Source organism: Alexandromys fortis, unplaced genomic scaffold (assembly GCF_014885135.2).
Source record: "Alexandromys fortis isolate MF-2015 unplaced genomic scaffold, M_Fortis_MF-2015_v1.1 scaffold_4, whole genome shotgun sequence".
Lineage (NCBI taxonomy): Eukaryota > Metazoa > Chordata > Mammalia > Rodentia > Cricetidae > Alexandromys > Alexandromys fortis.
Window position 1 is genome coordinate 15,461,310 of NW_026067944.1, and position 15,451 is coordinate 15,476,760.

At 40.7% G+C, this 15,451-nt stretch overlaps 1 protein-coding gene across 3 annotated transcripts in view; it reads right to left on the reverse strand.

The window, feature by feature from the left end:
• The window catches only part of Vgll3 (vestigial like family member 3), a 46,648-nt gene extending 32,377 nt beyond the window's left edge, over positions 1-14,271 (reverse strand). Inside the window, exons 1-2 of one of the 3 annotated variants that reach the window (XM_050148733.1) lie at positions 14,008-14,271; positions 2,335-2,452 (exon numbers count right to left, since the gene is read on the reverse strand). In XM_050148733.1, the coding sequence (XP_050004690.1) occupies positions 2,335-2,452; positions 14,008-14,133 (244 nt within the window). In that variant the 5' untranslated portion in view covers positions 14,134-14,271. Of the gene's footprint in view, positions 1-2,334; positions 2,621-14,007 lie in introns of all 3 variants that reach the window. The other 2 variants (XM_050148732.1, XM_050148731.1) reach the window with 2 other exon arrangements.
• Positions 14,272-15,451: the final 1,180 nt, after the last annotated feature.

Consider the following 15,451-nt stretch of genomic DNA (forward strand, 5'->3'; position numbering starts at 1 on the left):
AGTCTGTTTGGATGCACACCTTCCTAGACCTGAATGGGGGCAGGGGAGGCTTGGACTTCCCGCAGGACAGGGCATCCTGACTTCTCTTAGGAATGGAGAGCGAGGGGGGAGTGGGAGAAGAGGGAGAGAAATGGGAGGATGGGAGGAGGTGGAAATTTTTAATAAATAAATAAATAAATAAATAGTCACTCCATGAGTACAGAGCTGAGTACCTTGAAAATTACATAATACATAGTAGAAGCTTAATAAATACCTGTGGCTAAATCAACTAATAAGTCAGCATACATATGGGAAGTTAAATCTAAGATGATATCAAGGCAAAGTTACCAATAACTATTAAAACATGGCTACCATTCTTGCATTCTGTTTAAAATTCAGACAGATAGTCAGGCGGGGGTGGTGCAGGCCTTTAATCCCAGCACTTGGGAGACAGGCAGGTGGATCTCTGTGAGTTCGAGGTTAGCCTGGTCTACAAGAGCTAGTTCCAAGACAGGCTCCAAAGCTACAGAGAAACCCTGTCTCAATTAAAAAAATCAGAGAGTGAATCCAAGTTTTCCTCTGATTGTTCTAATTTCTACATAGAAACAGTTGAATTGTTTTAGAGTCGTTACACACACACTAAAGTCTTCTGGCTTAGTCACTATAGATGGCCTTATGCTTCAGGTAATTTGGTATCCTTTCTCCTTTCCAGACAAGATCATCCCAGGATTACAAATGCCAGTCACTGAAAGAAGAACCCACTGTATCATTACTCTCCCAGAAATAATTATATTGATGTGATTAATTATTGTTACATGAAATTGTTTACCTAAAACCATCTGAGTCACAAAACTTTTCTTTGAAGAATTCACATAATTTCTTCTGAGCTATCAAACAGGATATTGGCTCCTCCTGAGAGCATTGTGAACTCTCAAGGGCTCTCTGTTCATATACAAAATTCCCAGCACGTACTTGTCAATTAAGCAGGAGTCATGTGGGTGACCTCTAGCAAGCCTCTGTTATTTCAGTTCATATTCTATTGCCCCTTACAATGCCGGCTTCGTGTTGAATACGTTCGCTAAAAAGGAAGAGAAATAAGGAAGAAAAAAGAAAGGAGGGAAAGAAACAGAAAGAGAAAATAGAAGAATGAGGGACAGGAGGAAGGAAGGCCGAAGGGAGAGAATGACAAAATGAAGCCTGGGGAGGAAGAGGAACTGTGTGTCTGTAGATAAGGCCGGTGCTGCCAGCTGAGGTCCTCTCCTGCAGCAGCAGAGCCATTCCTGGGACAATGACGTGGAAGGTCTTCTGTCACAGGTACTACTCAAGACAGTTGTTGCTGTATTTCCCTCAACCTTCCTGCAGACATTCATACTCTAGAGTCCTCACAAACCAGGACACCAGGTCACTGATTCCCAAACTTGAGCCTGCTTCTAAGCCCCTGCCAGGGCTGGGTAAACACAAATTAACTCACACCGGTTTCCCATTCCTCGGGGCTTGGGGGAGGGGCCAGAAAATTGCTTTCTAAAAGGTTCTCTCGTGAGGCTCACAGTTTACAACCATTTTCCTAGCCACTTCTTGGAGCCAGGTGAGTTTGGAACAAAATATCTGTATCTAACACATTCCTCTGAAACTGTCTTCAGAGTGCACACGACTTTTCCTCTCCAGCCTTGACAATCACCATTCTAACACGTCACTCGCCCCACTGACTTTAAAACTAGAACATGGAAGCAAGCAGATCACTGTGCTTGCCTCAAAGAAGAAAATAAAGAAGAGTCCAGAGAGTCCAGTCCGTCTGAAACGTTTTGTTTACTGAGGTAAAACAATGGCTTCAGTCATCGAAATACTAGCCGAGAGAGGACCATAACCTGTAAATGGTTCACAACAAGTCACTAAATGAAAGCCACACAGGGAACACAGGCAGCTTTCAACGTCTGTGTTCCTGGGTCCGAATCAGAATTCAGCAATGTCACCACACAACCCCTAGTGGAGTGAGCAAGAATACGTGTTTTTTTTAGAGCTGTTTTCGGGCACGCCTATTATTTAGAGAGCCACACTGGGCCACAGCGGCTTTCTGAAAGGAGCTTCGAGCTCTGTCTGGCCACTATAAACTGGGGCCACTTGTATCACTGCTTTTTCCATGAGGAATTTAAGGGGTGTGAGTGCATCCTTTCCAACCCTGCATTCCACATGTGACAAAACTGATCCAGCTGTTTGTCGGAAAGAAATTCCTTGCTGTCCTTAAAAATTAAAAAGCAAGTGGATATCCGTTCTCCAGGGGCAAGCCTCCAGCTGGAGCCTGGTAGAGGCAGTTGCGAAACAGCTTGCTCCGAAGGGCATCTGCTCTTGAATTCTTACCTCGCCATAAGGGGGTTAGCCCCATCTTGCTTTTTGAAATGGCAGATTCTGGATGCAAGGTGCTGGCTTGGCCCAAAGCTCTTGAGAAGTGTTCATCCACTACTGACCCAATGTCTCCCTGGAAATAAGTGAAAAGGACACAGCGAGAGTTAAGGTACTCCATCTCGGCAGGCTGGTCTTTCTCCTCCTCCTCATCCTCATCCTCCTCCTCCTCATCCTCCTCTTGTTTGCTGGGAAGCGTGACTTCCAGAGAGTCCTGCATCTTGCTGTATACCGCTAACTTCTTCTGGGACAGAATAAACAAAACATAGTATCAAAGACAGTCTGTGGAAAAGCGTTAACTAGTTAACTTTTCACTTTTAAAAAAGAATCTAAATATTAACATATGTTTGCAAACTGATTCTCTGTCATCTGCTGTATTCCATCTTTTCCCTCCCCAAACCAGTTGCCTCCCTCCCACACTAAGAAAAAGTCTGTTATTCCAAATTTGGCAAGGAAAGGGGATTATTATCAAATTGTATGATTTCAGCATGTCAGGCAGCTTTTTCCTTTTTTATTTTTATTTTTTTGATTTTGCTTTTGTTTCAAACTCAGCTATAATAAATGAATGACTTTAAAAAACAGTGACAGATTCCTTCCAGACGTTTTAATGCTCAATTTTTATTTACATTTAAAGATTTAATGTACGGTAACATTCTACTTTAGGGCAGTGGAGAAGACGTGAGAACGAACTGTCCAGGACAGGGTGGAGAAGAAAAAAGAAATCTTTTCATAAATGAAATCAACTAAAATCAAAACAGGAATGCACCATCTTATACAAGGATTTGGCAGATGGACTGAACTCATTTCTCAGAAATCAAACTGAAATAACGGAGTAAGTCTGTGTGAAGATCCATTTTACACGGACCATGTTTTTCATATGTTCCACTCACCACTATTATCATAGGGGGAGAAAGAGTTTATTGTGGCTTACTGAAAATAAAACAAAATACTTGCAGGAATTAACTCTTCAAATAAAAGGGAACAGAGTTTGATATCTTTGAATATTTCAACATTTGGTCACGCCTACAGTATAATCATTAATATATATTATCCAAGAACCTTTCCTAAAACCTCACATATATGACCTGAGTTGATTTTTACATTCCTATTACTTGGTTAGTGTTACTGTGTGCATCTTAAAGAAAGTAAGGAACAGAGAAGTTAAGTAAGCTGCCAACAGTCATAAATTATATAACTGACAAAGACAATGCATAAGAAAGTAAGCAGCTGTAGATGCACGTGACAACCATATTTGTACTGAGGGAAACAATATCTACTACAGCAAAAAGGTTCCCAAGTAGTTATGGTCAATATTGTTCTTCTAAACAGAAATTTGGTAGCTAATTGTTATTCTTCTCACACCAGCCTGTCATTCTTTCCTAACATTTTCACTGCAGATTGATGATCTAACAATTACCAACAACTTCACTGTAAATGATGCCTAAGTATACACTCCTGATGGCCACATAAACATTCCATATACACAGCCTACGGCAAAAGTCAGTACCTTATCCTATCATTCTTCTTATTTCTGGGGAAATTATGCATGTTGGCAAAATGAGCATGAATAGCCAAAGAAGATAATTCCAGAACCCTCAGTAGTTTTGCATGTGTTGGCAACATATAACAGATTTTACGTTTCTCATGTAATCACTAGTTTGGAAATCAATAACCACCAATTGTAAGTGCATCTTCAATCATTCGATCATTTTCTTCTAACAACAAATATATTGTTCTTAGTTTCTGAAATGGGTATATAATGAGGGGCTAATCATTATTTGGGAAATACTAATTACAAATATATATGTAGCATTTTGATTTAAAATTCACATCAGTGTGGTTTGTATTTTCCTATGAGTAGATAATTTATTCCATGTGAATACATGTGTCTTATTGATGAATAGGTAGCTGTAATGCTATCTGGTTATATTCCTGGTTTGTTCAAATACCACTTTAAAAGGAAAACATTACGATAGGTTATGCAAATGCAGAAATTTAGTTAAATGACTTCTAGTTTCAAATTTCATTATAAAATTAAACAAATGCTATGATTTATCTGATCAAATCACAGCGCTGTTCTTCTGGAGGCATGCACATTTACTGAAAACCTACATGGTGATAGCTACGCATAACTCTGTCCTGGCTAGGCTGGCTTATTTGGAAGACCACTTTTAAAGGAAATGAAAACTGATGCAGAGAGCAGTTTATTTGCTCAGAGAGTTCACTGTCCTCCACGGAACTGACCAACTTCTCCTGTCAGTGTCCTTCACAGTCTCAGTTTGTGAGTGTGTGCTTTGCACACACCTCTCCATGTCTTTATTTTTAAAATTATGTTAACTACCCAAATTTTTAAAAAAAAGGAATTGCTTCACTGCTCATTTACCAGCAATTACCTCTTAAATGAATTAAATCAAATTCAAGCAAAATATTGGAAAACTATGAAATGACATAAACAAAACAATGCTTTGTGGTAAGTGATAACAATAAGAAACCATGCCCAGATCAACTGTTGGCAGCTGGATTTAAACTATAGCTTTTCAATCTAAGGTTACAGAACTCTGTAAATGCTGCATAATTCAGGGAAGCTTTTTTCTATCAGCTAGGGAATGGCTAACTACAAATAAATTAATATTTAAAATCGAGTACTTATCCATAGGCCATGCAGTAAGAAATAAACTAAGTCTTATGCCAAAAGAACCATCAATAGTCTAATTTGTCAAAACCATTAATATTGGTACATTCATTAATCCATTCTCTCCATTTTTATATTTCATACATAAACGACATGTCTCTACTTATATAACCATGCATGACAAAATATCCCCTTTTGACACTGTGGATACTTGTAGCTCAATCAAAAGTGAGCTTATGGTCCATCAACAACAGGACACACAAATGTTTATAATTCTACTTGGACTTCCTCTCCATATTTTGCTCAAATTTTCATACTCTGTAGAGAAACTATTCGGACATTCTCAACATATATTTAGCCTTAAGATATCCCTGGTTAAAGTAAGAATTTCAAAATGTCCAAATGGTCTGATGGTTAACAAAACTCCCAAGCTTGAGTATGCATAAGTGCTTTAATAAAAGTGACAGCAGGAAGGGAGCAGAAACACATCATTAATTCATCATGCAGCTTATATCTACCATCACACCACCCAGCCTCTCCGACCTGAACACCAACCACTTTCTGACACCAATTCCTTATTCCAAACACGCCTGAAGAGCTGCATTCAGATTCCCAGTACCCATGTAAAAGCTGGATAGGCTTAGTAACCGGCCTATAATCCCAGCACTGGGGAGGCAGTAACAGAAGATCATGGAGCAACTTGGCTGGCCTAGAGCTACGAGACACCAAATACATGAACTCTGGTTCATGCAATAGCTCCTACCTCACCATTTAGGTGGGGGAAAATAGAGGAAGACATGCAAATTCAACATCTGGCCTCCACATGCACTTGCGCATATATGCAAACACCCACTTACACACATGTATATCAACAATCATGCTAACACACATACACATGCACATTTGTATAACACACGCACACTACAAGTTGGTATAGGTAATACACAAGTGTTTCAGTGCCATTACACAGTAGACACCACTTTCCCTAGGTAATAAGATTCCAGTTTGGTGAAACAATGAAGGAGTTAGAAGCCAGAGTTGATGTCCGCTTACAAAGAAGAAGGGTAGAAAAGGGAAGGAAAGTTGGCTTAGGCAGTGTAAACCCTAGTGATCACCTCAGAGACTGCCATCAGGCACACAGAAACAAACTTCAACAGGAATGTGCAGGGGAAGGATTTTGTCTGACAGGAGAAAGACTTCCAGGTCAGGAGCCAAATACCACTAAGTCCCCAAGGCTTAAGCCACAAAATGCCAAGTGCTTATTGTGCATGTGTGGAAAGTTTCTTCCTAAGGAAACAAAACTATTTTAATGAATCACTGAAATCACTGGATATTTAGAAAAGGGGTTGGAAATAAAATTCTATTGACTATCTCCTTTAAGTGAAGTGTTTTGTGTTTTAAAAGAAAGAAGATTAGAATCTATAGAAAGAAACACTCATCTATTTCCAAAGCATTAACTTCATAAGACCAACCCACTGATCTTTTATCATTTTTAGAAATTTACTTCTAAGACAGATCTCTAAATATATCTCAAAGATTTGTTGAAACATCGGGGAAAATGTGGCTTGATTGGTTTAAAGAAAATATGCCACAGAACTTCTCTATCTTTATCAAAATTTTCAAGCAAGATTTATTCATTTGTGTGTCTAAGTGTGTGCATGTATGTCTTTGTCTGTTGTGTATGTATTCTCATGAATGTGTGCCATAATGTGATAATGTAAGTGCCTGTAGATGCTAAGCTATCTCATGCCCCATCTAGCTTTGGTTTTACTTAGTTTCTCAATGTGCAAATACTTCCCAGATTACTCACAATTTACAAATGCAAAAACTTCTTTCCACAGCTAGAATCGCCTGACTAGTAAAGATCGTGGGGTCAGAATCAATTTCTGTCTGTCTACACAGCATGTGCTGAGAAACCATGCCAGTGTTTCTATAAAATAGTTATTCTGACTGATGAAACAAATAGAAGCCAACAATACGGCATCATATATTGACGAGGGTGGCCTACAGTTTTTTTGTTGTTGTTTTGTTTTGTTTTGCAACATTAAGAAACTAGAATTAAACACATCAGTAAGCTGGGGATGTAACTAGAGCATCTGCCTAGGATTCAGGATACCCTAAGTTTCATTCCTGATACCAGAAAGGAAAAATAATTTTAACTTAAAAACGAAAACTTATCAGAGATATAGTTACTAAATAATACAATGACTTTAATATATATTTTTTCTAGATGACAATTAATGTCTATCTTTATATAGACCATCTCTTAGGATAGATTTATGCTACACTTGTTTCCAATTTTTCTGGAAATCCTATTTTGGAAATATGAACAGTCAGCCAATAAGGAACCGCCAGTCATACTTCAGGATTCTGTGTTTGTTGTATTTGCTTATTTTCTTTTTCAATTATTTTCTTCATAGCAGGAAAGGACAATCCAAAAACATTATTATTCAACCTGATAGTAGTTGGACTCCAAAGCCCCAAATAAATCTAGCCATTATCAAAAATCTAACTTACCCACTCTAAGAATGAAAATTTTCTAGTTTTTACGATGTTCAAAAAAAATGTGCCACAGGCTTAGAAGCAGTTTCAAAATTTGCATTCCCAAAATATTTTAAACTGTGATCACATCATTAGGGAATGTGTTCTTTCTCAAAGCAACTACTTTGAATGAAAGAAGTTTCCGATGAAAAATTTCGGCTATATTTGTACAAACTTTTAACTAGGCTTAGGATATAATCTCTATTACAATTATTGTCATTCATTCGTTCGTTCATTCATTCTTACATTGGGTCAGTAACTTTGCAAACACTTCGCTATGCCGGGGCCAGAGCTGAATCTGATCACATAGTTGGAAAAAACCTTGCTAGCAAAGCAATAGAAACTGTCACTGTAGTTTATCTCTGTGGTAAACTGTATTATTTTTGCAAGTATCTAGTATTTCACAATTTGAAACTAAGACAAGCAAAGTAGCAACATTAGGCTAGCTATGAATTGTTTTCAACTTTCTATAGAGGTTCACTTAGCAGAACAATGCTAAACACCAAAAGGACAAAGATGACTTGACCAACAGTAATTCCAGAAGTCTGAGCAAGTAATTGAACCTGAGGAACCTTAGCTGCCACTATGAAGATGAGGAATTCGGACTTGATTAGTCTATAGGTCTCATAATAAACACATGTGCGTATAATTAGAATGTATATTCTAATCAGCAGCATGTTGAATCTTTAGAAAATATTCACACTTGTTTTTTTTTTTTTTTTCTATATTGGCTACCTCTTCTGATTTTGCAGGATACTAGTCAAAACACAAAATCTACAAACCATTCAGACCTCATTTATTTCCAGTTGTCACCTAGCTCAGCTCCCAGGAATTAGCAATGGTGCTTCTTTTATCTATAGTCACATAAACAAGAAAAGAATACATCTTTGTAGCCCTCCTCCAACTCTCAAGGAAAAGTGATCTGGAATTCACACACACACAGACACACAGACACACAGACACACACACACACACACACACACAATGATGTAGATGGAAGAAGAAAGACACCTGTTGAGTTTGGGTCATCGTCTCTTTCTGTTAATTTTGGGAAACGGGGGGAAAATAGTTGAGTTTCCCCTATTCAGACTATACTTGTAAACTACTGGCATAAATCTAGAATCCACTGAACTATCCACAAATAAGGCATTTATGAGTTTATCTAACAACAGCTGTGTGGGGCTAGTAGTTCAAGGCACTTTTTTTGGGTCTGCCTAAATGAGTTGCCAAAGCACAAAATCAGCTGTTTAAAGAGGTGTGCTTTAAAAAATTCAGAACACATTCATGTCCCAGATGACTGCCTTCGCTGGATATCGTCTACTACAGAGTACTAGTTTTTAAAATGACAATACTAAGAATCGTCTTCTAGAGACAATACTCTTTTTTTTATTAACTCTATTTCTGGTTGTATGCATTCTGGGATTTAAAAATCAAAAAACTCATTAGAAACAGGCCCTATGGGGATGAGATTCAGCTCGGCAACACATTTTGGAATGACAGTCCTCTACCTGACAATTTTACTTCAGGACCTGCCCGAGGCATCACGTGCATAATTGCTTTTGTCTCTTGGTAAATTCTCTTTGCACAGATGGTCCAACAGGGCTAGTTTAGTGTCTCACCTGCAGCACTGGCAAGAGATGTGTAGCAAAGGAGCACGGCTCCCTCTCTGAAGACCCACTTCCCTTGATGTGAGTCCTTCCCGCACCACTTCAAGCTTTGTGGAGAATCTACCAAACTCTGGGAGAAGTGGTGCTTCTTGCATATTGGGCAAATAAGTTTTTATTAGATTCCTAGCAATACCTAGTAGTTGACTTCTAGGTGAATACATCCTCAGTGTGTGCGATTTTGTGGCTTTCCATCCCACCCTCTCGGGTGTCTCTGTAATCTCCATTCTGAATCATTTTGCTCTGTCAATACTTCAGTTACTTTAAAGCTTAATTATTTCTCTCTCTGACTTCTTTTTTTGCTGAGAAATTACTAGGAACATGAAACTCCAGACAACTTAAGCTTTTAAGGCTTTGCTGTCAAGTTAATTTGTGTATCATGGAATTATAGAGGCTGCTCTTTTTCAAAGAAGTCATGTATAAATCCTTACAAATATACTAAAGTACTTGCTTACAGTTACAAAAAAAAAATAATTCCTAAGCCTTAAATAATTTGACTGTGTAATGAAGCTATTTAGGTTAAAATTGAATTCTTACCTCTGAATGAATCTATTGCTATGTTTGATTGCCAATAAAACGGAGGCACATTAACATGAGAGTTAATGCCACTGGTTGCGTTTTACTTTAAATAAACCAAAGTTCCTTTGTTAAGTGGGTACACAATTTCTTTAAAAAGTATGTAACGTGGAGAGGAAAACTCATTAGCAAAATACAATGGTTTGCAAAAAGGCTTTGACATTTCTAAACATTAAAAAGTACACTACCAAGGACTTGGAAAGAATATCAAGCTCCAAGGCCAAAGAATCCACTGCATATTAATCTTCTTTATCAAAAAAGTTGATTGGGGCACTAAAGACAAAAAATTAACCTGTTGTGCAATAAGAGGGGAAATGCACGGGAAATTTCGTGACATGGTAGGAGGATGTTACTCTAGGAAATGAGATCTACTGGTCCTGACTCTGTTACCAACAAGCATGAAAATTTTAGCCTGGAATTCCAACCCTAAGGGCCTGAATTTTCCCATTTACAATATGTTCCCCACCCTCTAGGATTTTTTCCATGTGAGAAACAGAATCTCAGAGTTATTTTGTAACTTAACCAAGGTGGCAGAAGACAGACAATGAGTTTGAAAACCTCCTTTCAAACATTACTGGAGTTTTGGCTCCCAAAGGAACTGTTTTCTTTTTTCACAGAGATGTGCTGTGAGCATTTTTACCCAGCTGCTATTCTTTTTTTTTTCCAGCTGCTATTCTTGAAGAAAGGAGAGTAAACATGTTCTAACTTACAGGAAGCTGAAAATGACCATTTAAAAAAAAAATCTATATAAAGGTGGAAATTCATCTACTGCTCTCTGTGTTTGTCATTTCTTCTGAAAGCCAGACTTTAAGGGTAGCCTGATTTAGCATTCTTAATATGGGAGAGGATTTAGACAACAGACTGTCTGCCTTTAAGATGAGAAGTCCACCGAGTATGAAGGGAATCTATGATTTCAGATCGTTGCCCTCGATTTTTTCCTGACACGTATTTCGAAACTTTGTGCTGTTTCCTACTGTCACTGCTAGAATACAAGCACATTCCTTTCTGCTCACGTTTTGCAGTGTCATCAGCCTGAGAGCATGTGCTGAGACTGAGTCAAGGCTTCTCCCAGGGAGATATGGAGGAGGGCTGTCTGGAGGCTATGGAGAGATGGTTAGGCTGGGGCTAGGCTGCTCAGAATCGCTCACAAAGTTCCGGCTCTGTAAAGTTCACTGGAAGACTCAAGTCCAGCACACAGTTTCTAGGAATTAACCCCAAGGATCATAAATTTAATCCTCAGGCATTTACAGATGGGCTGGATTGGTTTAACTGGAGTAAGACACTGTAGGGCAGCAGATATATGCAGATTGTTAGGCTTTTATAATCCTCAACTCCTACCTACCCACACCTACAATGGGTTCAATCAAAAAACCTAAACTTAAAGCTTTCCGATTCAGAGGGAAAGATGGTAATTCATATGGATTGAAAATAAATTTCTTTCACTTATAAAAGGAGTTTTCAGAAAGGGGAAATCCACCAAGCTCAAGATCAATCATAGCGAACTATTTTGATATACTAATGAGGTAGGGTGTGTGTAGTTTAGGGGTCTACTGCTTGCACAGCACAGGTGAGACTCTGCATTTGATACCCTTTCCTTCCAGAAAGGAGTAAAAACCAACATACAAGAACTTTAGATACCCAGTTTTGAAAAGAGAGAGCAACTAAGGGATACATAAAGGCAATTCGGTACACAAGTAGCACAAAATATCAACATCCTCATTCCCAACACTTACTTCATGAATGACCATTATATTTTATAGACTATACTGTCCTTTTTTCCTCCTCAATGAATCAAGTGTTGTTTGTTTTTGTTTTTGTTTTTGTTTTTTGTTTTAATGCAGTAAGAGTTGTAGTCCTCATTTTTGTCTCCCAAGCAAGTTGCTATTAGGGCTCAAATCCCAAGTACGGAGAAAACAACCTTCATGGATAATAATGATAAAACCTTATGGAATGCAAAAACAACCAAAATATGTATTCTCAGATGACTGCATTAGAGCCAAGTCAATATTAGTCCCACTTCACCCACGCACTGCATCGTCTAAAAATGTTGTTAGGCTGATAAGAATTTCCTGACTTATTCTTTCTTCCAATAGAAAATATAGGTCATCAAAATAAACTCCGACAGTGAAAGAACAGTAGCGACACTGTCGGCTCTCTCTGGTCCATTAGCCAATAAGAGTCAAGTAGTTTGTTTGCTGGAGAAAAATTTAAACATCAAATAAGCCAAATAGCCAAAGAATTATGAAAGTTCCCATATACACCTTTCAACTAAACCCTTCCAGTAAACTCAGCAATCGTCTACTTAAAAGACGTCTAGAGAAGTTCAGACTATAGCAGAAGCCGGGCATTGTGTGACTTCTTAACGCAGACAGTTTAGACTCTTCTGGTGTTTTATTTTTAATTCATTTGTCAACTTGTTGATAGTTTTACCAAAAGGATGGAATTTGGGGTTGAAACTTAAGGCTATCACAAAATAAGATAAGGTGCTTGGAGCTGGTTCTCAGTGAAAACCAGCTTTCAATTTGTCAGAAACAGCCTTTGATTTTTTCCCCCCTAGAGAGTGTATTACAATGCTGACCTCTACTATAGACTCCTATTTTAGTGGAATTTTATTTTATAATTTCATCAGAGGCAACCTTATTCACAACTTCTACTATCCCTGACTTTTTCAGAAGAGAAAGTTATCTTCCTGAATATTTAAAAACATCTCGGTCTGTTGCTCATCCACATTCCAACTGATAATTGAAGGCCTCTACTGCCTCAGCGATGGAGCAATGGCTGTTAGTAATACCCAAAGTCTCTTGGCCTCCCTTGAATCTACAATAGCACTATTTTGTTTATGTCAAAGAAAATGTGAGCAGCCCCAGTGTTTTCATTTGTCACCCGTGACCACAAAATAATAATAATAAAAAAAAATGCTTGTCCATCTTTCCCATCAAAAGTCATTTCGTTTGGAACTGGTAAAGTTGTCAAATGTTAAAGTAAATAAATTAATTAATATTAGCAAGAAAGTGGGCTCTTCTTGCATGTCTTCTGTTGGTCTTCATTAAGATGGACTGTTTAGCGGTAAGTCCCGAATTTGTGCCCTTTCAGAGTTAGCTGAATTTAACAGCCACTACATCTTAAACATAGAGTAATAGTCTCTCTCTCAACAAGTAGCCCTGTACATGTAGAAAAGGGACAGAGGCAAAGGAAAAATAGGAATTCAAAGGTCAGATTCCTCCAAGGGCCAAACCCTGAAGGCCAGAATCAAACAAACAGTCCCTAAGGAATGAAAACAAGTCAATAAATTCTGTAAATCCTTATTTTTCTAACTATATCTAGCTTATTTTTAAGTCTGAATGAAACTAGCCTGTTTCAGTACAGTACTTGCCCCCCCCCACACACACACACACAGACAAACACACACGGTTTACTGTTTTTAGGGTAGTGCTAAGTAAATTTTGGTGCGCTTGCTATGTGCCCGAAGAATACCACTCAAGGTTCGCTGATGTCACGTTTTCCAGTGTCTACTCTTTCTTATCATCTCTTAGATGCCAGGTCCTTTTTACTGATAATTTAAATGTCCTCTCTGGGTGAAGCCCGGGATTGCGGTTACTCAAAGCTACCTCTGGACCGAGAAACACAGGTCCGGTCCGCTGATGGACACCGACAAGCCCCGTGCTTTGTTGGGGAATGAATGGAGAGCCTTTTGGGCAACCACGTCATCTAAATCACAGTCCCGGTGAGAAACGCAACGGATAAATTCTAGAAACACTCAGTGTGTCTTCTATCAGACCAGAGATCCACCCTAAAAGTCTCCGAAAGGAAATTTCATGAGCTTACTGTTCAGGTAACTTCTGCTACCTTAGCGGTACACTTCCCCTTTTCCCAGAAAAAAAAAGTAGTCGGGTTAAAAGTTTACTCACGCAGTCCTAAAACAGATGCCTTTGGTGAGCTTCAAAAAACTGAGTCCTAAGGACCAGATCAGCTAGGCGCGACAGCCTCTGAGTCCAGGTGACACAGCTCAAAGAAGCCCCCGGCCAGGTAATGCCTCTCCAGGCATCCTGGCCCTGCCACCCGCAAGTCTGCCCTTCTATCCTTTTCGTTCTGTGGCTCCCCACAGGTCCCAGAGCATCCTCCGTGCCTCGGGTCCCGGCGGGACAGGGCTAAAGCCCCACACCGATACCGGGTGCCCCTCGTCCCCGCCCCCGGAAGGCTGCCGGGCCGGTGACTCACCTGCTGGCCAGGTTGGGGCGCCGGATGATAGCAGGCTGTGGGGCAGGTTGCAGCTGCCACGGGGTTGGGCAGATACTGGGGCGCTCCATACGGCTGGGGGTGATACATCACCTCCGCACAACTCATGGCAGCGGGGCCAGCGGCGGCCCCGGAGTTGCCGCGGTTCTACGCGCTGGCGCGAGGGGCGCCACCGCCACCGCCGCAGCAGTTGCTGTCCGCGTCGCTGCTGCTGCTGCTGCTGCTACTGCTGTGAAGGCGGGTCCTCGGCGGCCTCGGGCTCCACGCCGGGAGCGAGCTCGGGAGGGGTTGGCAATCAGCGGCGGCCCATGCGCGGGCACCTTCATTTTCAGCCCCTCCGGGTGCCCCCTCCACTTGCGCTTATATAGCGACGGGACGACGCGGCCGCCCGCCCCGCGGCAGGAGCATGACAGCGTTGGACTCAGTCTCTGGCGGCGGCACCAGTGGCAGCAGCAAGTACCGCAGCGCCAGCCACAGCCGCAGCAGCAGCCGAGCCACCGCTCGAGCTGCCCCAGGAGCCCGGCGATGCTTTGCATACACACAATGCACGCCCGGGCCTCGTCCTATCACCAGCTCGGGTGGCTGGGCGAGGACCGGGAGGCGGGGGAAGGAGAGCCGGAATGTGGGGAGGCGGGGAGCTTCCCTCCCCAACTCTCAGGAGCAGTTTATCAGCAAAGTTCCACCAACTCCAGTCCACAGCGGGCGAGTCGCCCAGCAGGGGGACCCTGGGGAGGGCAGCAGCGGATTGGAGCGAAGTTTGCTGCCCTCTCCGCCTCCCGGCGAGCGATGATGGTGGGAGGAGATTGGTATGCGAGAGGCTCCGCGCCCACAAAACTCTGCGGGTCCCCACCCAGTCTCGGTCACCTGGCTGGGCCAGGGTTGCCCAAGTCCTAGGAACTTTTTCACGGAGCATCAAGTCCGACGCTGATTGAACAAGATCAAAGAAAGGTCAAGGGTAAAGAGAGCTATAAAGCAGACCAGGGTTAAAATACAGAATTGGTTCGTACGTTAAAAAAAAAAATAAATAAATAAATAAACCGAAGTGAAAGTTAGCATTGCCTTGAGTGCCCACAAACCAACAAAGCGTAATTCCCTTGCCTTATCTTCACTTGAAAGGCATATCTTGGTGGCTTGTCGTCCTGACAGGATGTGTGTCCTTTTCTGGCATTTACCGACTGGCTTGCATGCAGCAAGAGAATAATTGGTGACTTATTTGACTGCGATTTAAAGGTGTTTATGTGCAAATGGATTAAACCTTGCAAAAATGAAATAAAAACTCAATTTTTCAGAATATTAGTATACTCCAGTATAATCATAAAATCTAACTCAACCTTTCCCTCTCTAGCAAACGAAACATTTTGTAAGAGTGACCAAAAGGCATAGTCTTTTTCAAAGGAAATGTCCCTTTGGGTATCAAATGCACTAA